General features: G+C 44.2%; 2 protein-coding genes across 2 annotated transcripts; both read right to left on the reverse strand.

The window, feature by feature from the left end:
- Positions 1 to 35: 35 nt before the first annotated feature.
- Positions 36 to 7,451, reverse strand: ube2z (ubiquitin-conjugating enzyme E2Z). Its single transcript, XM_083931127.1, has 7 exons — positions 6,589 to 7,451; positions 6,041 to 6,113; positions 5,104 to 5,291; positions 4,835 to 4,946; positions 3,768 to 3,880; positions 3,557 to 3,647; positions 36 to 3,404 (listed from the first exon to the last, which is right to left on the reverse strand). The coding sequence occupies exons 1-7, from the start codon at positions 7,041 to 7,043 to the stop codon at positions 3,222 to 3,224; spliced, it is 1,215 nt and encodes a 404-aa protein (XP_083787253.1). The 5' UTR covers positions 7,044 to 7,451; the 3' UTR covers positions 36 to 3,221.
- Positions 7,452 to 10,440: 2,989 nt separating this feature from the next.
- Positions 10,441 to 17,208, reverse strand: atp5mc1 (ATP synthase membrane subunit c locus 1). Its single transcript, XM_083931651.1, has 5 exons — positions 17,115 to 17,208; positions 15,645 to 15,692; positions 14,700 to 14,780; positions 13,430 to 13,608; positions 10,441 to 10,872 (listed from the first exon to the last, which is right to left on the reverse strand). Exons 2-5 carry the CDS (start codon positions 15,681 to 15,683, stop codon positions 10,758 to 10,760), a joined length of 414 nt encoding a protein of 137 aa, XP_083787777.1. The 5' UTR covers positions 15,684 to 15,692; positions 17,115 to 17,208; the 3' UTR covers positions 10,441 to 10,757.
- Positions 17,209 to 26,679: the final 9,471 nt, after the last annotated feature.

Below are 26,679 nucleotides of genomic sequence, written 5' to 3' on the forward strand. Positions count from 1 at the left end.
CCACTGTGGAAAAAACAGTCGGTCACGTGTTTCAGGACTGAACAACATTTTATTCTGTACTTTTCGAGAACGTCTGTACAATACCAACATTTCGTAGACCTGGAAACGATCACTTGTCTCAGTGATCCAGGCTTTATAGAGCCACAGAAGAACCCTGCTTTAAGCACAACACGACACGACCAAACAGGGACAGGATCTCTTCACTTCCACATCAGGAAGTGGGTTGCAATCGACATTTTGGCATCACATATATTCTGCGAGGAGCTGCGTCTCATAACCATTCTATAACATAATAAAAAGGAATGCCCCATGTTAGTAATCCCAGTTGAATCTTTGCTAGAGGACCAGGGTTTGACAGCGGAAGCAAACTGCGCTTCTCGCCACCAACATGTCTGTACAGGGCTACAGGCAGACGCTGAAGGATAATGGGAAGGGTTTACAACAAGCAAAAAAAAAGTCACGCGTATGACTGACTTGACAAAGTCCATCAACCAACGCCTCTACGGCAATGCTCACTCGTTGAAATGTTCCAACTTGTTCGATTAATCCCTACAAAAACAAAGGTTTATGGTTGGTTATAGACGGGACTATTTCTCAGCACGTAATCCCCCTGTAAAATGTCAAATTATTATTTTTAAACTGGTTTTGTACAGATTATACAAAGGGCCTAACGTGTCGCAGAGACAGTCGATCATTATCCCCATCTCCAGCCTTTATGCTAAGCTAACTGGCTGCACTTTTATATTTAGTTTACAGACATTAGTGGCATCAATCTTATCCAACTCTTTGCAATGCAATACTCACGTCCTGTATAATCATTCCCCCCTCTTCATACTGGCTGCTGAAGAGGTCCCTATCTAATGTACAGTGCAAAGATAACCCGGAGCTCATATTAGGCTTCAGAAGTTTCTACAGATGTTAGTCTTTTTTTTATTGACAATGCACTTATGCATAGCTATAATATGTAGGTATGAAAGTCTCTTAGCTGACAGAAAAATAGCAGAAACTTTCACCTGACTGCCAGGCTGGATCTATACACACACACACACACACACACACAGGACTGTGGATTTAGTCCCATGTCTGACAGTTGATTCAAGCTAGAAAGGGATCTTTTCACAGCCAGAATGATCATGTGGAATTAGTAAAGGTACCAACAACACAGCCAACATACATAAGGAGGATGACTACTTGTATGTCAGTTATTCACTAAGTGTTGCCTTGAAACTCCCACAGCTCGCGCAGTGCGATCCACATCTCTCTTATACAGTCGTACGCTCAGTACTTCACAAACACATCAAACCTTTTGAAATATGACAATTCTGCATCAATAGTCTCCACCTTGCGCAGGTGAACTACATGTCCGAACTCGCACGGACAAGTAGTGCACCTGCGCAAGCTTCTCAGACATTAATGGCAGTGCTGTAAATGCTAACGTTTGTGAAGTACTGAGTATACGACATGAATGGAGACATAGATTAAACTGCACGAGTTGTGAGAGAGTCCCTATTTCGATCAATTACTTTTCTCTCCTTTTTGATTCCGTCACCATGGAGACATGAGACATAGGCAAAGTCTTCTTCGCGGATTCAAAGCAATGCTTGGTGACTAACTGCCATACAAGTGGTCATCTTGAGGGTGAAGTTTTTCTTTAAGAGGGACATGGAGGGAGATGTAGCTGTACCTATCCTTCTTAAAGCCCTACAAACTCTGCTCCTTTCTCTCCTTTTCCCTCACTGTGATCACACTGCGAGTAATGCTGCCAACACATCCACTAACTTCCTGTCTGTGACAAGTGAAACTCGACAGCTGCCCGCAGACAAAACAAATTGTTGAAAAAGGGTTGGCTAATCACATTTCTTCACTGCCTCACTTCCCCTATCAATGGCATCCTATTACGTCAAATCAAAATCTGTCAAGCCTGCCATCTAGTGGTGAAAGGCGTGCACTTGAAATGACAAATGAATATTGGTTGAGTACAGAGGTTACCAGTTTCTTTTCAACAAAAGTCAACTTCATCAGTAAAATCTCAAAGTGTTAAATCAAACTGTAGAAACTGACGGCAAAGGCTTGATTTGCCTTCTGTGTGTACCTCTGCACAAATGCAACCGTACAGACACAACAGGGTGGATCTAGCTAAAGCGCGGGATGGTTTGGTTTATATCGTGACGGGTTGAATCAGAAGAGCCAGCGAAGCCAAAGAACAGTCGGGTTTCCAAATAAACAACGCACCTTACACACTGCAAACTAGCATTAGTTTCAGCACAACAGTGAGAAAACAGCATAACAAAAAAAAGGGCATAAAGGTGCATGTCAATGAAAGTGACATCTCTAACTGCTTCTTAATTTACTGTCCTTTCAACAGCGCTATTAGAACTGAAAGCGTAGCAGATGTTTTTTTGTATAATACACAGGAATCGTTGTCTTCAGACTGGAGAGCTGCTAATGTTTTACGTTGACTGGTTGTAGAGGCAGCTGGAGGTCAGTCTGAAAGAGCGGTGGCGGGGCTTCACCCTGACTCGCAAAGCCTCTGCACTTTCCCAAACTACCTTCTGTTTTGTTAAGGTCTGGTTTTTTTGCTGCCTCCCTCTTGAATTCAAAGGAGACGGGGCTACTTCGAAGGAGAGCCTGCATCACCTCCCACTGCTCGAGGTAAGTCAGGCTAATCACGCGGAATTTTCCAGAATAATGTCCCTGCGTCTGGCCCAAACCTGCCTCGACCTCAGACCTTCTCCTTGTCGCCACCCCAATCAGACGAGCTTTTAAGTTAAAGAGTATAAAAAACTGACTGGGCGCCTGGGCTTGTGGGTCAAAGTGGAACTGCTGCCTTGTATGCATTCAAAGGTTTCAGCCATCAAACAAACCTGTTAAATCCACAAGCAGCAATGGGGGTTAATCTCAACATCTATCAGGCATTTGGGCAGCCAACAAGTTTAAGAATCTGAACAGAACACCAAAATGACAGCTGGTTAGCTACAAGAGTAGCACAAATACACCGCTCCAGGACAGATTAACCAGCATTTGACTAGCGGATTAATTTTTCTCTCTCTCAGAAACATCCATACAACAGAAGCTTGATTCCAACCCTGAACCCTGGACTCACTAAACTTTGACGTGGCCCTCTCTTCTGTGATTTTGTTCCTCCACTGCAAACAAAAGAAAAAAAAAAGAAGGTCCCTTTGTCTTTAGTGCCGGCTTCGAGTCCAGCACTGTCCGCGGAGTCATGGCTGGGAGCTGCCCTGGCTGTCGGGGTCCGTCCCTGAGGAGCTGGTGTCGGAGTCTGAGACATCGTCATTGTGGTCGTCCTCCGCCAAGTTTTTGTCACGTATTCGCCCGTGGGTGGCGGTGAGGCGACTCAGCAGGCCCATATAGTCGAAACGACCACGCTTTTCGCCAAATGGGTCCTGGGCAGAGCGACGGATAAATATACAGAGGAGGTGAATATTCGTTTCCTTACGTTGTCAGTCACCAAACATATACTGATATTAATCTACAAATGAGAAGTTAAAAACATAGGTGTAAATGGATGAAAATGAATAATAAGAACTATAGTCACCTGCATGTTCTGCCCCTGTAGGTGCAGTCTTTCTTTGCAGACTCCCTCATAGAAATCATAGTATTCTAGGAAGGACTTTTCCATGACACTCCTAAAGACACATGTGCAATTTAAGAGGAGTGAGAAGGAAGGAGCGGAGTGCAGAGAGGAAAAATACCTGTATGTTGGTCATTAATTACAAATCATTTTCTTAGAATTATGTTGTTCTCACCACAAAGCTTCGGGACAGGGGACTTTGCCCTCCAACATGTCGCACACAGCCACCCTCACGGTTTCATGGCGGATACACTCATTGTAGTTCTTACTGTCCCCTGGGTGGCGCTCCTGAAAAACACACACACACACACACACGATGGGTATTTCAAGTAGCTCAGTCTGTGGCGACTTGGCTTTGGAACCCCTGTACCAAGTATGGAGTATGGACTAAAAGCTGGAGAGGTGCCAGTTCACCTCCTGGGCACTGATAAGCAAGGCACCAAACTGCAGGGGCAGCCACCTCACTCTGACGTCTCTCCATTTGCATGATCAGGTTCTATTGGACGAGGAGACTCCGGTACAGGGGGCACTCCTGAGGACCTTTTTGCACTCTGTGGTGGCATCAGCCATCTTTAATGGTGTGGTCTACTGGGGCAGCAGCATCTTGACTGCGGACAGGAAGAGACTCAACAGACTGGTTAAGAAGACCAGTTCTGTCCTGGGATGCACCCTCTGGCGGGAGAAAGGAGAATGAGGGCTAAGCTATCATCCCTGACGGACAACGTGTCCCAACCCACAAAGGACAGGAGAGATCCTGCAGGTCCTTTCTTCCTGCTAGAGTCACACTTTACAATCAATACAGCTCCAAGTACTCTGTTCATTAACTGACAATTCACTCACGTGCAGTATCAATGTACACCAAACTGTGTAATATCAATATGTGCTCTGTGCAATGCCGTGAATACTGTTTATTCAATCTTTCAGTCATTTAACATTTTATATTTTGCCGTTTATGTATCTGTTATTTTTGTACTCGTGTCGCTTATTGAACGTTCCCATTTGCTGCTGTTTTTCCCCGCTGTGGGACCAATAATGGATTTTGTAGGTCATCCCATTTCAGAAAAATAGATTTGATGATTAATGAAGTAGGTCTTCTTCAATTATGGATATGATGCTGCTGTTTATTAAGAGTGATAAACTTACTAAAAGCAACTGTTAAAACCAAGCGGAGGCATACAGTAAGTATTTAAGTGTTCACATTTAGAGAAGAGTGTGTTACACGCATGCACACGCACACACTACCTGTTCAAAGCCAGGTTCATTGTGATAGGGGTTCTCCGTCATCAGAGACTGGATGGAGATGAGGACAGATGAGATACTCTGGGCTGGGCTCCATGCTGGGCCGGTCCATGTCCTACACACACCCACACACACACACACAGAGGTTATAGTAGTTTACAGTGTATGACCTCGAGGTTGTCAGACAGAAACACATTAATTGTTTCTCACCGAGACCAACCATCCCTAATGGAGACAAATACAAACTATTAAAGGAATGATCCCCGACTCACCCCAGGATGCTGAGGCAGACCTTGCCATTGCGGTAAAAGTTCGGGTTGAAGCGAACAGTGTTGTGTCCGGTTGTGATGAGCTTGACCCGCGGTGGGTGGATGGGGTAGTCAGGGGGGCAGCGGAACAGAAAGAGGAAGAAGCCGCCCTCGTATGGCGTGTCGAATGGCCCTGTGATCAGGGCATGGATCTGCAGGAGATCAAAGAAAAGAACGTGCGGGAAAAGGAGATGCTTTAGTAATGATGAGGTGCTCAAAGGGATGCTGTGTATGACCATGACCATGACCATGGAGCAGAAAATCCGACCCAGAAACATCCACATCAGCCCCTACTGTGAGGAAGAAAATGTACAAATGAGAAACACATCAAGTTCCAGTGATTCCATGACCTAGAAACTTCAGTCCTTCCCCGTTTGTTAATGGTGGTTTGCAGTCTGGTTTCAATTCCAGCTGAAATGGAAACCTTGTGTCAAAGTGTGACACATGCTGGAAAATCCTGATACTGCCACAACACGCACAAACAAATATTTTCATTTAAGATGTCGGAAGGTGACAGCTGTTACATTAGCCATCTTAGGTCCCTACTTGATAGTTAGTGTAGTGTCTATGTGAATCCAGGGATCACAGTGAATTTAGCAGCTGAATATATGAGAGAGACAAATTGAGAGAAAAAAGAAGACTGCACACTGATTTGTGCACTCAGTTTGTTGATGAGGCAACGAGAGGTGAAGCCACGACTGATGGAACAGTGTGTGGACTTATTCAGTCTGTCCCAGCCATGTGGCCGGGTCGCAGATATCAGGCTGGTGTCAAAACACAAACAGCATGAGCAGATGAATTATTATGTGCACTCTTCTCCTCTTTCCGTGCTGACACCGATTACCAAACTGTGCCTTACTTAGCTGAAGCATCTAGCACTGAAAGTACATAGGGCCTTTACCTTGGTCATGTCTTGAGGATCAGGGACGACAAACATCCCCGGTGGAGGTTCCTTGTAGATGGACATGATATCCCTGCAGAGACAGGTAGAGATAGATGAGTTTTCTGGTTATCGTAGAGATGGAGAAAATCTTACATAGACATGTGCCTGGTCACAACCTTGCTACACACACTTTTGATGGGGACTCTTGTGCAGTATCACAGGTACAGAAGATAATCCTCAGACACTGTCAGGTTTTCAGTTGGGACTTGTAAACGCTTTGAGCACAGGGGAAATTACACTGATGTCCATTGTATGAGCAGGGGGGTAAATCCAAAACCATCTACTCAGCTAGATACCACGAGTTATGGGGGGAATATAATCCTGATGATCCTGGAATATCTGTGGTCTGTTTATTACTGTATCATTTACAGTAAATGCTGAAGTTTCCAGTGAAGGGAGGACTTTCTGGAAAAACTTTCACTTTCGATTTTTACTCACCTCTTTAAGATTTAAGGTCTCAACTTAAAAACATATCACTTTGAGAAAAAAATAAATGTGTTCATTACCTCTTTATCCTCAGGATGCACTGCTGGGAAGCCTTCTCGTTGTCCCAGTCTGTACTGAGGGTCGGATCCCAGGAAGTGGCATGGATTTGGGACAGAAGGCCCGCTCCTGCCACCCCACCGACTCCTAAGCCGACACCGGGGAGAACATTTGAGGAGGCGTGTACGGTCGGAGACACGGCCACCACCGGCGGCGAGGAGCCGGGGGTGAATGTGTTGCCAAACCCGGCTGTGGTGGCAGTGACAGCGGACATAGGGGCCACCAGAGCGGTTAGGCCACTGTGCGCGGCCGCGGCTGCAGGAGGCGGGTGAGAGCTGGACTGAGCGCCGCTGGCTGCCGAGTGTCCCACCGGCAGAGAATTGGCCAAAGTCGACAGCAGCGAAGCTCCGTTGCCCTGTCCGGTAATGCCTAAGCCAAGGGCACCGCCGCTGGACTCCTCTCCAAAGCTGTCCGCCATGGCTCGCAAGCTAACAAGCTCGGGTAAAAGCGTCCGTGTTGACTAATTGATAATGCTAAGTGTTAGCTGCATTGACAGCTGAGCGCCAAGTTACGTCTGCGTGTGTTGTTGTCCAGTGGGATCAGAGAGCAGGGGAACGGGGAGGAGGAGAGCACCGAGGCGAGGCCACAAAACAAGGCATTTCTTCCCACGACATGGTGGCTACGTATCGTTAGCTTAAACGTTGTGTGTTTTCCCTCAGGCCTCCAAAAAAGTATTCAGTCGTCAACGCAATCACCTCGTCCACCTCCGTACGGGTGACGAAGCCGCCCACTGCCCGGTTGTTATCACTTTATGGGACTATGGTGTCAAAATATTGGGTTTTGAACCGACCACATCCCCGTAACGCAACTTCAGGGTCTGATTTCTCACCAGTTAAAGCTGCGCCGAGGTGATCAGACACAGGATATCCGGTGGGAACTTCAAAGTAAAGTTCCTCTATCCCTTTGGGTGTTGCGATAAGTAAGCATACTGAAAGTGGCAGTATAGGAACAAAGGGTTTAATCATTTAATCAAAGTTTATATGTAAAAATATCAAAAATGTGAATCAATTTAAAAATAGCTTTGTCCGAACCACAGACCTGCTGATACCAGACAGCATCATGGATGTTAAGAAGAAGAAGAATTCCTTTATTAGTCCCGCGAATGGGGAAATTCAATTTTCACTCTATAATTTTTTCCATTTTACACACACAGGCCCGAAATACACACACAAGCTCAGACAGGACCTATATACATGCAACGAATGGAGAGATGTTAGAGCGAGGCGGCTCCCAGTGGCCCGGCACCCCGAGCAGCTGTGATGGTTCACAGGAGATGCCCAGGAGATGAACTGGCACCTCTCCAGCCACCAGTCCGGGCTCCATTCATGGTCCACACAGAGACTCAAACCGGTGACCCTCCGGTTCCCAGCCAAGTCACCTATGGACTGAGCTACTACCGCTCAGGGGATCATTCAGATTTTAGTCTGAAGTTGGGTTGTGTGTATCCATGACCTGCTGAAGTTGGCAGTCAGCATCCCCCCCAGTTTGGAGAATATTTCCACAGCTTTACCTTGCCATTAGACAGCCATGTTAAAATTTACACAGGGGGGATAGCAGCTGTTCTTTGCTCTCGTCAAAGCCACCAGACACACCGATGACACAAGCGTTCGTTTTACCTCGCAGAACACAGGAGTTGCTCGTCTACGGCTTCCTCCATCAGTTAGTTGTTTTGTGTCGTTGTGTGACTTCTGTGTTTTAAAGGGTTAGGGACCAACAAAACAAACAAATCGAGGCAGAAGACCAGTAACACTTCTGAGGGAAAATTACTGTTTTTGTCAATGGAGTCTGGTGGCTCTGACGAGAGCATAGAACGGCTTCAATTCTCCCCACATAAACCTAAACAGGACCGTCTTGACAACCTAAAGCTGTGCGAATATTCTAAATATAGTGTAGGCCTACTAAAAAGAAAAGTGTCTCAAATACATTTAGCTGCCCAGGTCCACAGCAGTACATTGCTTAGCTTCCATATCAGTGCTTCTCCAAACTGGGGACGTGCAGACTGCCATCTACTGTAGAGAATACACTGACTGTGGACAAGGATCTCATACAAAAAGGTAGAAAGCATTAACATCAGGTGTCCCATGAACTGTTTAATTTTTATGGAGGCCTAGATGGGTTAAAACCAGCGATCTCCGATGACAAAATTATTCTTGTATAACACCAATACTGTAATTAGCTTTTGAATGACAATAGTTAACGCCCTTATTAAGTTTTAATGACTCCACAAATAGTTTTTCATGACATACTGAAGGAAAGCCCTGTTGTATTCCCTGTACACACAACCGTGTAGCCACTTTCGACTCATACACCATCATCAAGTTTGCCGACGCAGCTGTGGTGGGCCTGATCACAGATAATGAAAAGGCCGACCTGAAAGAAGAAGGGACTTGACCCGCTGGTGTCAGGACAACAACCTACTTATGAACATCAGCGAGACTGAGGACATGATAGTGGACTTTGGGAAGAAGCAAGGGAGGAACTACACCCTGCTTAATACCAACGGGTCCTCAGTGTGTGGACAGCTTCAAGTACCTTGGTGTCCACATCACTTAGGCCGTGATCCGTGTGGTGCATACTGACTCAGTGGTGAGAAAAGCAAGGTCTTAGGCCTTAGGACACCTGAGGAAATTCTGGGTATCCCCTCAAATACTGAGGGAATTTAACTCCTGTATCAGGGAACATCACTGCCTGGTACTGAAACGGCACCAAACATGGCTGCGCAGCCCTGTAAAGACTAGTTTATTTGGCTGAACATAGATTAGGAGGTGACCCCATCTGCCTACAGGACATTTAAACCAAACCACCCAAGTAACAGCCTTTCCTCCCTGTTGATATAAAGAAATCTTCATAAAGTACAGACATTTAGAAGAGCCTCCGTAACATGGACAAATGCAGACTGTAGTTTTGTAAATAATAATAGTTAATAGTTATGTTTATATAGAATTGTAGTTATTCATACTTGGATACATTTGATAGCACTGTGTAATTATAGTTATCATAGCTTTTTAATTATTATATATACACTGACACTAGTAAGGATGAACCCTGGGCGCCTCCCTAGGGAGGTGTTCCAGGCACGTCCAGCTGGGAGGAGGCCTCGGGGAAGACCCAGGACCAGGTGGAGAGATTAGATCTCCACACTGGCCTGGGAACGCCTCGGGATCCCCCAGTTAGAGCTGGTTAATGTGGCCCGGGAAAGGGAAGTTTGGGGTCCCCTGCTAAAGCTGCTGCCCCCGCGACCCGACCCCGGATAAGAGGCTGAAGATGAGTGAGTGAGTGACATGTTTCTATAACAACTATCCAGGCTAAATTGATCTGTTAAGGGCTAGGACTAGGTACGTTTTTACTTCCTCCTACCCCCTTTCGAGCATGTAAAACGTGTCTGATTTCTTCCTTCGTTTTGTTTATTTATCCACTTTGTTTTCATTGCTTAGATGTTCGAAATAAGGACAATCAATGTGGAGGTCGGGGAGAAGGCACCGGATACCAGGCCAGCACTGAGGGTGTCAGCAGGAGCTTCTACCCTCAGGACACTGGGATCCCAAATGAGGACACTACCTGTGACTGATTGAAACCAGATAACTTTCCAAGTGCTCATGTTCAACACCAACCATTTCAGTCGAGTTAACAGTACATCTAGTTCAGCATGGCAGCTTACAAAATGAGTTCCCAGATGTGAATAGAACCAAAATGTTTATTGCAGGACCTTATCTTGGCCCTTCTTATGCATGTGTCATCATTTGGGCAACAAACAATGTTATTTTACAGTTCAGATGCAAATTTTCTCGGCGATGAAAAAGACTAAAAACACTGTAAAAAGTTTAGTTATCCCAACCATTTATTTTGGACAGATTTTTTTTCAACCGTAGTGAGGTCTTACATAAAACTTTTGAAAAACAAAAATAAGCGTAGGAACATAAAAATGTAGGATTGGAGGCCTGTTAACCTCAGATGTAAATATTTTTCCGTTTGGAATGGCCTATCAGCTCATTCAGAGTTCCCGTTCTGAAAAATCCCCCTCCGGAAGGAAGGAAGGAAGGTAGGTAGAAGGGAGCAAGGAAGGAAAGGAGACAGGGCAGAAGTGGTAAGTGGGTGGTGGTAAGGGTGTGGAGCTGTGGGTGCATTTCCAGGTTTACATGGCGAAGAGGATGAGGAACGCCACCATCAGACAGAAGAGACCCATAGCCTCAGACAGAGCGAAACCCAGGATGGCGTAGGAGAAGAGCTGCTGCTTCAGGGAGGGGTTCCTGTGGAGGAGGGCACAGAGGTGAACGGTCAATATACAGCCAATTGAATGAGACTTTCACAAACAAGATGGGCGTCTGTAAAACAGTCTTGCAGGTGGACACGACGCTTCTGTTCTTCCACATGACTTGTTTTCAAAACGTTGCCGTCCCAAAAGATGTCAGAGTGAAAGGTTAGCATGCTAACATTGACAGCTCAAGTGAAAACACTGCATTTCCAAGACCAAGTTGCTGTTGAACCCGTTTGACTGTTGCTGATCACCAATGGTGGCTAAATCCGTGGTGGTTTTGGTAAAGATAAGGGTCAGTTTAGAGCATGGGTGTCAAAGTGATCCAGTAAAGGGCCGTGTGGCTGCAGGTTTTCATTCCAACCAATCAAAAACACACCTGGTCCAACAAATCAACTGTATGAAGACAGTTCAGGTGATTGAGTAAGAAGAGTCAGGTGTGTTCTTGCTTGGTTGGAATGAAAACCTGCAGCCACACGGCCCTTTACTGGATCACTTTGACACCCATGGTTTAGAGCATCATTGGGTCCCTTTCCTAGCATCTTTATTCATACGTGCAGGTTTTCCCATGGGTCTGCTTTTGGATCAGTACTACAAAGTAGGATTTGTGGTAAGTGAGGTAACTTTAGGTTTAACTCTGCAGGGGTTTTAATGTGATGGTTCACTTTTTCCAGTGGTAAATCACCATGGTAACTTCTGTTGCACTACTTTCCCCTGAGCAGGTTTTGTTTGAGATAACAGAACGCAAATCAAAGCGCCATCTGCTGAGTAATCAATTCTCTTGAGATGGTCTCAGGAGACCGGCAAAGCACTTTGGCTTTCCCTGATTTTTTTTTTCCTTAAACATGAGCCAGGCACTAGATTCTCAGGAGGGACTGACTTTTGTCAAACTGTATGTTACAGGTGCGACACACTGGGTCCAACAGACCAAATGGATGTCAAAACCAATTCGTGGTGCTTTTCAGCAGTTTCATCCTACAACAGAGTCTAAAGAACTCAAGCCTTGTAATTAGAAGATATGAAAGAAGTCCATTTACAGCTTTGAATGATTTTTATAGTAATTTATTCTAAGCTCCCGAATCTATTTCACACAGCTGGACTTGCCCCTGACAGAGTGCTAAAATTGTCACACGGCAGAAAAATACCTTAAAAAAATGAAATAAATAAAGTGTATTTTGCGTGTAAAAAAAAGTGGCATGAAACTCCCCAAAAATACAACTTTAAAATACTTTAAATAAGGCATTGTTTGACATTTTGTGAAAACATGCCATCTTTGAAAGTTTTATTAGATCTGTACTGCGAATAGAGCCAACCGCCAGTTGGTTTATATCAGCGCAACACTGGAAAGAAAGAGCTAGCTAGGCTCTGTTTAAAGGCAAACTCTGAACTCAATCTGAAGACAATTTAGACAGACTTCATCTTCTGAGTGGTGGCCATGGTTAACGGTCTGATTATCAATGGAGTTGTCTCTTAAAGTCGTCGGACGATAGCGAATGGGTTTCGGGATTGCACGATGACCAATGTGCTCTGCCCCGTTTGCTCCCTCTCCCCACTGACTGTTTACCTGCAGGCAACCAAAGCCTGCTCACATGATTGTAGTCCCATTAGTATTGGCCAAATAGAATACCAGATCGCTTCTGTAACCAAAAATCCACTTCTGCAACCCGTCCTGTAGCCTACAGATTCGATATCCATGTGCAGAATAGATTAGTCCAAAAAGTAACAGAACCCTGATTGAGCAGCTTCCTGTCATGACCAAGAAATAGTCCTGTGCATAACCGCCACCATGAAGCACAAGTGTCATTTCTGACACCATGCCATTCAAACTACACCAGCTGGCGTGGTCATTTTCCTGCTAGAACACTTCACATGGAATGATAACTATCATAAAAATGCCTATTCCTGTAATCTGTGGTCACAAAAGGCCAAGGACATGCAACAAGAACTGAATTTACCAGTTGTTGTTCCTCCAGTCAGTTAGGGAGGAGCACTGAGCGTTAAGTGCAGGTTAGTAGTACTCAGTCTGGCTCACCGGATGTACAGTGCTGGAATAAACCCAGATATCGACTATTTTGCGCCTTCGCTGCATGGCGTCGCCCAAGATGATTGTGATAAGTAACAAAACACAAACAAGCCAGAAACCCCCATCCTAGAATGATTGGTTGGTGTAGCTGGATCATACAGCATTTATGCTAAGTGTTGCATGTAAAACAACTAGCATGTAGGGTTAAGATTTGGAAAGATTTTTATGTTGACGTTTAGATAAACATTTTTTTAATCTGTCAGACTGCCTCTCAGATAATCCATCAGGGACTGTCAATGACGGGTTATAGTGGGCCGAGCGATCCGGAACTGTGTGCCGACACCTTCAATTAATTAATGTGATTGGCAGTTTCATACATTGGTGTTTCATTCAGCAGCGGCTCACCTCTACGCCGCAGCAGCGCCCCTCCCTACATTGCCGGTGCTTCTGGTTTCTACCCTACACAGTTCCTCCACCTGTCAAATCCCACTTTAACCTCCAGACACAGCTGGTTAGAGTAAAACAGTACCTGGCGTAGCCAATGATGAGACTGCCGAACACTGTTCCGATTCCAGCTCCTGAGCCGGCCACACCCACTGTGGCAGCACCAGCACCAATGAACTTGGCGGCAGTGTCGATGTCCCGGGAGACGGCGCTTGTCTGGAAGGCGCGGGTCAGGACTGCGGACTGGCTGACTGGCAACAGGGCCTGAGAGGAGGCAAAGGAAAAAAATGGGACTTTCATGCATTAAAATAATTCTAATGTATCCACTGTAAATATTATATATTGGATTTACAGGGGAATTTCTTCTACTGAAATGTTAAACCACAGGAAGCAAGGGGTGCCAGCACACCAAAAATGTGTATACCAGTATCACTAAAGAAATGTAATGAAATGGATTCTGTTTTGTTCTCAGTCTTCTCATATAGATGTGGTGAAATTATACTCTATACAGTCAGATTGTTTCTCCATATAGTTATACTGAGGTAGCCATCTTTACCACGTATACACTGCAGTAGATGTGTATAATACTGGCAATCCTCATACATATCCCAGTATTTGTTGTCAGGTGTGCTGGCATTAAGGCAAAGCCATTTAAGGACAATTGAATGCTTGATCAATGACGGTCAAACAGGGTTTCACTCATTTTTAGACGTCACTTCCCAAGATTTTCAGAGACTATTGCGCTGGCATTACCGACAGGGATGCTCTAATGCTCCTCTCTGTGGAAGTCTGATTTAAAAAACAGTCTATTGCTATAAGTTATCTATGAAATCATAGTACAGGTATAAAAATGTACACATTTCACTTTATTATTGTTATAATAATCAAGTTACAATGATGGTTTGGGCAACTCTCCCCTAAGCTATTCTCTGTCTCCCACTTTTCATTCAAAAATAAAAAATAAAACAAATTAGGCTTAGTTAAAAAAAACTAAATAAAACACAGGCTGTGTTGATGCAGATAATCAGAAATCCATCCAATGAGGATCGGGTGTCTCGACGTTGCAAGTCTACGCACTCATCTGATATCTAATTCTTCTTTGCTTCCAAGACTTAATGTTCAACACAACATTCAAATAAAATAATGTTTTACATTAGAATGGAAATGTGATCCTTAACAGAACTTAGCCCCTTGAGATGACAATGATAGAAGTTTTGGGGAGGTCTGATGGATAGCCTAGTAGTTAGTCCTCAGGACAGCACAAGATTTTTCAGATCATTTTACTTTTTATCTCATTTCGCATGACTGTTTTCCAGGTTTTCCAGGACACTTGAGAACCCTGTCAAAGGACTGACCTGCTGCTCCACTGTGGCTTCAGGTCTGTTGAAGAGGGAGACTGACACTGGCCGGGCGAGGACTCTGGACCCCCCGCGCAGCTACAGAGACAAAACTTTATTAGCACACTTCCACATTGCATCACCCCCTAAACACATTTTCTATTGCAAACACCATAACTAACTCAAGTTAATAGAATTTCATTCAATTATGCATTCAAGGATCAGCTGCTATGTAAGGTATAAGGGGCTTAAAATTGCAATTCTGATGGCATGCTTCAATAGTTACAAAACTGTAGCCTTCTTTCAGTCTGTAATATTTAATTATATCAAATATTGAAATGTTTGAGCATTTCCTGTGGTTGTAAATCATAAGCTGTCAACATATGTAGAGATTTTGTTGCACCGTTTCTACCATGGCATCCATCTATAATCTCCCGCTCTAATTGGTCCAATGCACGTTCCAAAACAGTGAGCAAGACTAATTGACAGCAAACTTTTAATACAATTTGTGCATCAGTATCCAGCTCATTCAGAACTACATTACTACCCAACTTGCACTCCGGTGATGTTCTGCTGAACTGAGTGTCCGGTGTTTGGAATTTTGTCCTCCACAACACCTCAATGACAGAGATCCCCCCCCCCCCCCCCTCATGCTGCAGGGTCACCTGACAGAAATGTCACTAACTCTGTCACTGTCATAAAGAGCATGGTCGCGATATATATGAATGATTCAATTACTGTGTCCTCGAACACAAATGCGGATGCGAAAAAGCACATGCCATCTATTTATTTCTATTCTATTTAGTCATGACACCGAAATGTGACATTCTGGGGTCCACAGGTTGGTTTAGCGTATAATTTTCTTCTCTAAAGTACACAAGATGACCACATGCATTACAGTTTAAATCGTCATATACACATCTTAAGAATATTATTCCGCACAAAGTATTAGAGCTGACTTACCACAGCAGGGGAAGTGACGAACTTGGCGCAGGCATACATGGCTGGAACCTGGAGAAAAGAAGCACAGTTCATGTCTACAGTGTGTGTTCTCATTCACTCCTAGTCGATCAAGTGAAAGACTCAGATTCACCGGGTGAAGGCTGTTTCAGGCATCAAACCTGGAACCATTTAGTTCTGCAACTACTAAGCAACCAACGGGTGTCAGGTGCTTAATGCTTAATAAATCTATCCACTTCCCAAGGACACTGGGGTTTGGTTTTAGAACTCAGTTTGCTTTTCAGGGAATTTAAAAAGATAATTGTGCAGCCTAGACAAGTCTGATGCAGGGAGGGAGCAGCTCTGTGCCATAGTTTGTTCTTTACTGATCTGCAGCTTTGACAGGTATAACAAAATATACCTTACCACTCAGGGTCAAAGTACACACATGCATCTGAGTAAGCTCCCAGTGGATACATGTCTTCCATGTGAAATGAGTTAGTTTAAAGGACAAATGCCCCCAATCACAGGAGATTATGCAAAGATCAAGTCCAGCAACATGTTGATCAAGTAGAGCAACCCTGGTCTGTTTCCTTTGGCCAGGTCTGCCGAAGGCTAATCCAATTCTGTCGACTACTGCGAGGATCAACTCTGAATAAACCGCTAAACATCCACACATGCTGCAGAATGAATGGCTTTAACACTCCCACTTTCAGACGCCATTAGCTGAAACCTCGAGGACATTTAAGCTTGGAAGTCGCTTTGCAAGATGCGGGGTTCGTCCGCAATCTGTGGAAACACCCAATACAATTTTAATCCCCGCAAGGCCAGAAGGAAGGTTAACCCGCATGAAGGTGTCTCCTGTCTAGACCCGGACTTGGTTCGCTGTCCTCTTAAGAAGCGCCGGAGCTAAGCTAAGTTGCTAAGCTAACTAGTCTGCAGACCTGAAGGTCATAAATGAGCCACAGCCGGTCACATTGGGCCTGGAGAGCAAACACGGTGCAATCCCAGCAACAATAAAGCAGAAGCGTGCATTAGTGCAATGACAAGGCGACATGACAGCACAGGTGTCCGACAGGGATGCCCTTGTAGCGGCGGCCTGATTCAGAGCACGGTAGGCCCAGAGTGTCAGACATTTTACATCCGAGCGTCTGTGTTAACGCAGCTCGGCCCGCTGTGCTCCGTGCATTACGAGCCCGGCAGTAGGATAACCACATCGGCAGGGGATGAAACGCACTCCCCGTGTTACTACTGCTCCATTACGTGTCACTAAGGTAAACCAAAGGCGCACTAACAATCGGCTCAGGAGTCATTCGTAGGACCCAAGTCATTGAATGGCCGACCTAGCTCGCTAGCTACCGACTGTTAGCAATGACAGCTAGCTTCACAGGCGTTTCCTGGCGACTCGCGCTGTAAGGTTAAAATGTGAGCATTTATAACACGTAGCATAGTGAGTAACACAAAGTGTAGGCGCTGTGAAAAGGCAAAGATTACCGGTTTGTTACGGTTTTCGGAGGGTCCGGGATTAGCTGCTCTCGCGCACAGCGGCAGTGAATGAATGTAGGACGAGACAACCTGTCACCTTGTATTTTATAAGCTCGGCGTATACGTCCTAAACGCCCATTGGTCAGAGAGAAGCCTTCGGCATTCATGATTGGCTCATCACCAAGCGACATCCGCCCCTCCAGCCAATCAGAAAGAGCTTTATTGAATTACACTGTTTTTGATTGGTCGGGGTGTTGGTAAGGGCGGGACTAAAGTCAGTTTCATTAATTGTATTGGTCAGTGTTGCCGGGAATGACGAGTTTACTAGGAGCGACCTTTCAAAGCACATCGAGTGTCCTATGTACTTATTGGTTTGTCTAGGGCAGGGGTGTCAAACTCAGGCCCGTGGGCCAAATCTGGCCCGCGGTGTAATTATATTTGGCCCCTAAGATCATATCCAGGTTCTGTGAGAGCTGGCCCGCGATATAAAGCACATACACGTCTACTTTTCTGTTAACAAACATGAGCATCCATGCTACCAGTGTCTGCAGACACACTTAATCCACCCCTCCCCAAAAACGACCAAAAGAAAGATGGAGAACAGGAGCTTTCAGCAGCGGTGATGAAACAACTAAAAACAGACGCAAAACAACACAAAAAGTGAAAAAACGACTAAAAACAGACGCAAAACACCACAAAAAAGTGACAAAATTACTAAAAACAGATGCAAAACACCACAAAAACGTGACAAAATGACTAAAAACGGATGAAAACACCACAAAAACATGATAAAACGACTAAAAACAGACGCAAAACACCACAAAAACGTGACAAAACGACTAAAAACTGACACAAAACACCACAAAAACGTGACAAAACGAATGAAAACAGATGAAAACACCACAAAAACGTGACAAGAACAAGGACCTGCACTGAGAAGGTTCAACATTACACATCTGGAGAGAAGGGAAACATTTGCTGTCTTTTTCTTTTTTTTTTAAGTAAATATTGAGTTTGGCCCTCAACTCTGTCCCAGTTTTCAAATTTGGCCCTCTATGAATTGGAGTTTGACACTCCTGGTCTAAGGCAAGTCCCGCCTTTCTTTAGAAATTCAGTCAAATAAGTTTGCTTCATTAATACAGAAGGGAATTATTGACCAGAGATTGCGCAAAAATACCAAGAATATAGGCTACATAAAGAACATGCATACATAGGCTATAAGAAAAACAATAACACCAGAGTAATGCATTTAAACCGTGCCTCATCGAATAACAATAAAAGTAAGATACAATCGTCTGACTAATATACAAATATTATGTTATTGAAAATATTTGCAGTGATACTGAAATAACACTAAAAGGGATATTGCATCCGACATTGATATTGTGATATTGGGTCTGATGCTGGACCGCCCTCAGTCCCACTCCTCGTCGTTACACAGGTCAGGACTCAAACGAAGGCCTCAGAGTCGGGAGCACACAAAATATCCCATCCTTTGGAGTGTCCCGGAAAGACTGCAGCAGGCTGTTATTGACTTATTATTATTTTTAAGAAGAACTCAATTTTCAAGTTATGCAACAACCTGTTCGCCCATTAGCAATAAAAAAAACAACTATTAATACATATAAAATGTTACATACAGGAACAATTCTATTTAATTATTGGCAGACATAGACTTCCATACTCCTTTCTGTGACCTCTGACCCTTGCACCCTCTACAGTAGTCTAATGTTGTCCAATAGTTACAGCAGCTTACTCCACCACTGCACCCATTCTATCTTCCTCCAGATGAAAACGTCAGCTCAATGTTGAAAATGTAAATGTAAATAATTCAGTGCCATTTACTGCCACCACTGAACAGAGGTGGCAAGCTGTCAGCCGATTTATACTTACCCTGCTGTCAGCTGATTGGCGGATCTCAGGCAAAAGCCCTGCTCATAAATATTCATCATATCCTGTAAAAGAATTATAGATTCCTCTATAGAGACACGTAGACAGAGGGTGAGACATGGAGCTCATTTATTTGCCCTCCATAGCTGCAGAGAGCGCCAGAACACAAGACGTAAAAAAGTTAACTTCATCCTATTTTATGCTATTCTTATAATTTTGTTTCATGTCAAACTAAAATACAGGAGCAAATCCCCGGGATAGGATTGCTGCAACCTCAAAAGTACAAAAGGTAGAAGCTGTGTCATAAAACCTGAGAACATACAGTGAAGAAACTCTTACCTACTGTAAAAAGTGGGCTTATCCTTTTGTTTGATTCTGACTTATTGCACCGGTAGTGTCCAGTGTCCTGCTCTATGTGGGGGCATCGAGAAGATGGCTGGCTCCTTCCTTAGAGTGAAATTTGATCCTCTTGTAGGTGTCAGACAAGAGGACACTTCGGGTTACAGAGCATCGAGGACTACACCTGTCACCCCTTTCATGCTTTCCGCGAACAAGAGGAACCTTTAATAACACAGTAATAGCACCAAGGTGCACACATGAACACTGGGCGTGAGTGTGTGTGTGTGTGTGCGTGTGTGCGTGTGTGTGTGTGTGTGTGTGTGTGTGTGTGTGAATGGTAAATGGACTTATACAGCGCCTTTCTAGTCTTCTGACTACTCAAGGCGCTTTCACAGTGTTTGTCACATTCACACAGACATTCACACTGATGGCAGTGGACATCTACATACCATCTAATCTAATGTAACCATTCACACCACATTTACACACCCATCCACAGCACGGGGAGCAATTCGGGGTTCAGTGTCTTGCCCAAGGCCACTTCGACATGTGGACCGGGGGAGCTGGGGGATCGAACCGCCGATCTCTCGAAAGGAGGACGACCCACCCTTCCAACGAGCCACAGCCGCCCAGCTGGGCGTGCGAGTGTGTGTGTGTGTGTGTGAGGTGTATGTGTGTGTGTGTGTGTGTGTGTGTGTGTGTGTGTGTGTGTGTGTTTGTGCATGTGTGAGTGAGAGAGAGGTGTTGGCATTATTATAACTTCATATCCCTCCTTCAGTGGCCATCAGTCAAACTCTATCTACTGTTAATTTCTGTCCCTATGTGTTCTGTGTGTCTCTGTCTGTGTGTATGCATTTTATAATGTACACTCAGCATCTTTGGCCCTAAACATTTCTCTCAGGATATATCAAGTTCTATAAAAGTCAAGCGTATTGACAACCACCACACATATCCAATAAGTGCACGCTATACTACACTTTACATTTTTTTACCCATGTGCGACTCCGACAGGGACAAGTGGTTGAAGATGAATGAATGTATGAATGAATGAAACAAACAGTAGGCTACTTCCTGACATTGCTAACCGTGTGTCTGCAGTTTTTGGTCATTTAAATAAACACGTTTTCATGGGTGCCCTGAAAGCTTAAGGTGCTGTTTGATTCCAAATGATCTGGTCGTGTAGTTATTGATCTTTGAAGAGTGCTCCTGTAGATAAGATGCGCTGGTAAACGCAGGAGCTCAGCACACTCGTCCAGTTTGCCGAAGAGAAAGGTGTGTCCTTGATGTCCTGACTTTGGCCCCCGTGCTGCCTTAATTGCTTATTTTTGCCATTTTTTTTATCTTATTTTGTCATATTCTGTTGCTGCTGTGACAAAAGAATTCCCCCGTCTGCGGGACATTAAAGGTTTTCTGATTCTGATTCTTCAAACTCTCCTCCAGTTGTCCACCAGATGTCCTCCTAAACATGAGCAGGAGCAGATTCTTGCCACAGTCACTAGAGCAGGGGTAGGCAATTCCACCTCCTGGAGAGCCACTGTCCTGCATGTTTTAGGTTTCTCCCTAACACACCTGAGTCTAACAATAATCAAACTGTGACGAGCTTCAGCTGCAAATCATTAGAATCAGGTGTGTTAGAGCAGAGAGAAACCTAAAACATGCAGGACGGTGGCTCTCCAGGACCGGGATTGCCCACCCCTGCACTAGAGCCATGCAGATATCAGCTCAATGCCTTTTTTAATAACATTTACACAATAATATTCAGAATGGATCTAGATTGGGACATTTTGTTTGGAGAAAGACTGAGTGGAGGATCCAGCCACTGGGTAAATACACAGTGTTTTGTTCTTGAAGGCAACAATAGGGACAGATATTTTATATTCTGTATACACTCGTTTTAAGACAAAAGATAAGATAGTCCTTGTCGTGTGTGATGACGGAGAACACACGGAGATGGGGACCCAAATGCAGACACGGAATTTAGGAGACGGTATTAACAAATTTAATAAAACTTATTTACAAAAGGTGCTTTAAACACAAAGAGAACTGATACAAACTGACACGATGAATGGACACAAGAGGACAGGTACGCAGGGAGACATCAGGGTATGTAGAGGGTATGATCCGGCACCGAGTGAGGCTCAGTACCGGGTTGATATACAGAGTGGCAGATGATTAGTGCCAACAAGAATCACCTGCCAGGAAACCAAACTCAAACCAGAAAACAGAAAGAAAGCACATACAGAAAAACACCGACAGAGGGAGACAACGATTAAAAAGGAGAGAGAAAGTGTCTAATGAACTAATCACGACAGTCCTTAAGAAATGTACATCGTTGCAGTAAAGTGAATGGTATAATATTCATTCATTCATTCATCTTCAACCGCTTATCCCGGGGTCGGGGTCGTGGGGGGCTGGAGCTGATCCCAGCTGACATCGGGCGTGGGGCGGGGTACACCCTGGACAGGACGCCAGTCTATCACAGGGCACATAGAGATGAACAGAGACAGACAACCATTCACACCTACGGGCAATTTTAGAGTCATCAATTAACCGAACACATGCATGTCTTTGGACTGTGGGAGGAAACCGGAGAAAACCCACGCAGACACGGGGAGAACATGCAAACTCCACACAGAAAGGCCCCAGCCGGGATGCGAACCTGGAACCTTCTCGCTGTGAGGCAACAGTATGACACCAATATATACCTATTACAAAACAACAAAGCATCTATATGCAGTATATACATACAGTATAGTACAGTATTGTTTAACTGTAAAAAAAAAAAAATCAATCCTCGAGGAGAGAATTCTTTAAGAAATGGAGTGACTTTAGCGTGACTCTATAATTAGAGAACTACATTAAAACTTGAGCAACAACTTTGATTATGATGATATGATTATGTAATATTATGATCATTTTTCTGGATGGTTAAATTGCTGGGGTCAAATGGACCCCGAGGATAAACGTTGTAAGTAACTTTAAGGGTAACAGGAGGGTTAAAAGAAAGAATACAAATATAAATACAAATTGAAATACTTAAATAAATACATTGGCTCTCAGATTTTTCCGCAGCTCCATGTGGAATTAAATCTCTGATGTATTTACCCAGTTTAAAATTAATTGACCTCACAAAACACTGGAGTTGTTGGGCTACCGTGGCTTTAATTGGTTAGTTTGTCTTTGTTTGTGTGTCACTTTGGTATTTTAAAAGGTTAGGAACTAACGAACAAATCACAGATGGAGGCAGCGGTAGACCAACGACTCCAGTGGCCTGTGAGGTAAAACTGTTGTTGTCATTGGACTATGGCAGAACGGCTTCTACTCCCCTCGTGTGAACCTAAACGGGGCTGTCTGACAGCAAGGTAAAGCTGTGCAAATATTATAAATATAGTGTGCACTTAAACTGATAGGTGTCTAAAATCAGTTAGCTGTTGTCCATCCACAGTGGTATATTTCTTAGCTCCTGTGCCTCTCCTCCTGTCTGCTTCTCCGAATTGGGGGCGTGCCGACCGTCATCTACTGTCGGTAATACAGTACAGTGGAGGTACTTATTCATAGTGAGTGGATAAGTACCTCACACCACACTTCAAAAAATCTGCGCTATGGCTTTAATACATCCAGGTGTCTGTGTCCAGCTGGTAAACTGTCTGTTTGATTGTTGGATTTAAAATGATGGCTATTTTTAGTACCAGTACCGACATGTTGTACACACTAATGTAGAGCGCTGTCACTGCACAAAATAAATCAGAAATCAATGTTCGTCTGCAAGCAAGAAAACACACACACACACACACACACGCATACGCACACACACACACACACACACACACACACACACACACACACACACACACACACACACACACACACACACACACACACACACACACACACACACACACACACACACACACACACACACACACTTGAGAGAGACTGCCATCTTCATTAGTGCTGAGTGCAAATGTGGCCTCTGGATTTATTGGCAGGCAGAGGGGAAGCAGACATACACACACACACACACACACACACACACACACACACACACACACACACACACACACACACACACACACACACACACACACACACACACACACACACACACACACACACACACACACACACCCACACACCTCCTCAGCACTCCACTCCACAGTAGCCTAGTAGTGGGATCAATAGACTGGATACAGATGAGCCACACACACACACACACACACACACACACACACACACACACACACACACACACACACACACACACACACACACACACACACACACACACACACATACACACACACACACACACACACACACACACACACACACACACACACACACACACACACACACACACACACACACACACACACACACACACCTTAACGTCTTCACCATGCTGGTCTGGTCTAAGCTCAGGGAGATGGATAGCTGCATCCACACTGCAATTAATATTGTTTACAAGAGTGATAGCAGAGTGTGTGTGTGTGTGTGTGTGTGTGTGTGTGTGTGTGTGTGTGTGTGTGTGTGTGTGTGTGTGTGTGTGTGTGTGTGTGTGTGTGTGTGTGTGTGTGTGTGTGTGTGTGTGTGTGTGTGGGTGTGCGGGTGTGTGTGTGTGTGTGTGTGTGTGTTTGAGTGTGTTTAAGAGAGATCTATAGAGCACTTCTTCTCCTGTGACAGGGTTCTGGAGCGTAACCCAGCATGCAATGGGTAAGGCAGGTTGTACTCTGGGCAGATTGCCAGTCTGTCATGGGCACTTCAGAGTACCCTCAACGTCTTCAGAATCAAAATCAGAAATACTTTATTGATCCCTGGAGTAAAATGTGCAAGAAAACGAGCAGGCGAAACTGCAACAGGCCGGTCGGCACATGAGCTCTTGTGAAAGACAAGACAGAAAACTGTTTAAGAGTCTCTGTCATTGAAAAGCCCTATGATGCATAAGCCACAGTCAGAGACGTCTATTATCTGTATAAACCAACCCAGTGTCCTACTCATTTGTTTAGCTGGTTGGGCTTTAAGGGGACTTTAAATAGCTAGCAGGTTTATGTTCGATGGGAACGTTTTAGTTGTGAAAATGTCCCTCCTGAGCCACTAGATGACCCGAAGCACCTCCTGTATTCTCAATTAGTTTGCTGTAATGTGTGAGCAGCTAAGCTGAACATGCCTTACGCTGCTTTTCCTGCCATTTCCCCTGGTACTGCCAACACTGACATCTCTTTCTCTCTATTTTGACCTGACTAAGTCTTTTCCTGACCAACCAGCAGGGACTCCGGTAAAAGGCCGTGCCCTCTGTCCGCACATACCTCCCTGTCAAACCACAACATGCTGTTTTTTCACTTATAGATCCAAATTTGAAACTATTCCTTTAAATTTCCTCTTTCGTTTCAGCTGGCAATCAACACAATTATTAACCTACGGGTTCACCACCACCATTCATCACAACGTTATAACGCCATTTACATTGCATTACATTGTACTGTATTCCTTTGCCTAAACATGTCTGTTTATTATTATATGAACTATGAGTAGCTCGTGAGCCTCGTGTGTCTGCTCTCTAAACTCTGTGTGTGTGTGTGTGTGTGTGTGTGTGTGTGTGTGTGTGTGTGTAGGGGACAGTGTGATGTGTTCTAATAAAGTCTTTGTTGGATGGATGTCACCAGAGGCTAAGACACAGAATATCACTGTCTATTAAACTGTGATAATAAGACACACCCAAATAGTTTAATTATCAGGCCAGAAACTCAGACTCGGAATATTCCTGTTAATCCAATATAAAGGATTAATTCACGGTAAAACTGCAAATGAGACATTTCCATGTAAATATAATTTGCTGATCTCCCCGTAACCTGAACAAAGTCATTGTCGAAAGATGTGTAATTGAATCAAGCCGTGGAGTAGAGAGACTGCTGTTAGTGCAGTTCAGACACACATCATGACCAGCAGTCCAACTGCTCTGACACGCTGTTGTGATGTAATGTGTAGGGGCGTACTTAGTGATTGATCAGGCTCTGCTCTGTGGTACAAACAGGGATTTCAAATTACACTGATGGAATAACTTTTTGTATAGAAATGAGACAGTCCCAGTGAGACAATCTACTGCTGCGGTGCGTGCCGGCTCATTGCATGGCTTAGTGAATGTCTAAATGGAACACAGCCAACATTAATGTTATTAGTCTCACATGTGCCCGAGGCTGGGTTGAACATTTTCAATACTGGTGCCAGTATTCACTTTTCATAGCAAAGCCGCACTTTAATTGATACCTACTCAATGTATCAAACAGGCCTAATTTTATATTCAACCAACATGACATCTTAAACAACATCGGATGAGTTCCCATTCACGTATAGCTCAGTTTTTAAGTGAATTTCCAGAAGTTCTGCAGAAACAATGTGATGGAGATAAACATCTGGTGGAGCTAATTCTCCAGTCGGAGCCATTAAACCATTGCAGAAGAAGAGGACACAACCTGGAGACCCAACTCCATGTGGGAACCATGATGGAAATATGTGAGATTTCTGTTAGTTTTATGTGTCCATTTGATGAAGGTCACAGTCTTCTCATCACTCCACACAAATCTGGAGTTTTCAGCTCTTCAGTGGGAGCTAGTGGTATTTTTTAGTCAACGTGGCGTCATACAACGGTTCGTATGATATCCTACTAAATATGACTTTTCTATAAAAAACGTGATGGTTACGTGACCGTTACGTTAAGGCACTAAAACTACTCGGTTAAGGTTAGAAAAAAAGATCACGGTGTGGGTTAAAAGAAGTACTTCAGGAAGAGAAGTTGAACGTCACTTAAAATAATGTTGACTGTTGGTTTCACAGTACAAAAAGAGTGAAAGTCTAGTGTTTTGCAACCCATCCATCCACCTCCACTCTGTCCTTACATGGACTTACACAGTATGTACTAAGACAGCTGACTTCCTCCATTACTCCTTTCATAACTACTATGACCTCTCAAGGTTGCTGCCTAACAACAAACATTAATACATAATAAATACATGGGTTATAAATGAATTACAGTACATTACTTTTCTTAACTATATGTACGTTCAGTACAAGTCCTTGGTGCTAGGAGCTGTATATTGGCAGTATATAGGCAAGTAGTACCAGGGCTATGTGGGGTGCATAACAGCCGGAGCAGGAAGGTAGAAAGACAACAGTACAAGGCAACCGCGGAGGCAGAAGTGCCCTGTGATAGTGTCAGGAAGTTCTTCAGATCAAGAAGAGTCATAATAATTTCAGAATGGAAGTCTATGTACTCGTCAACGTCTCCAGACTTACCCTTTAAAACAAGGGTCACACGTTAACTCAAATAAACTAAAACTGACTGAGGCGG

The sequence above is a fragment of the Echiichthys vipera genome (genome assembly GCF_963691815.1).
Source record: "Echiichthys vipera genome assembly, chromosome: 17".
NCBI classification, from domain to species: Eukaryota; Metazoa; Chordata; class Actinopteri; order Perciformes; family Trachinidae; genus Echiichthys; species Echiichthys vipera.

Excerpts from the sequence above, each read along its gene's own strand:
- ube2z (XM_083931127.1), bottom strand. The coding sequence starts at position 7,043 with ATGGCGGACAGCTTTGGAGAGGAGTCCAGCGGCGGTGCCCTTGGCTTA. Across the intron at positions 6,114-6,588 it reads TGCATCCTGAGGATAAAGAG|GGATATCATGTCCATCTACA; the intron begins GTAATGAACACA and ends CTGTCTCTGCAG. Across the intron at positions 3,648-3,767 it reads CCCTGTCCCGAAGCTTTGTG|GAGTGTCATGGAAAAGTCCT; the intron begins GTGAGAACAACA and ends ATGTGTCTTTAG.
- atp5mc1 (XM_083931651.1), bottom strand. The coding sequence starts at position 15,683 with ATGTATGCCTGCGCCAAGTTCGTCACTTCCCCTGCTGTG. Across the intron at positions 13,609-14,699 it reads AAGCCACAGTGGAGCAGCAG|GCCCTGTTGCCAGTCAGCCA; the intron begins GTCAGTCCTTTG and ends GCCTCCTCTCAG. Across the intron at positions 10,873-13,429 it reads CTCATCATTGGCTACGCCAG|GAACCCCTCCCTGAAGCAGC; the intron begins GTACTGTTTTAC and ends CCTCCTCCACAG.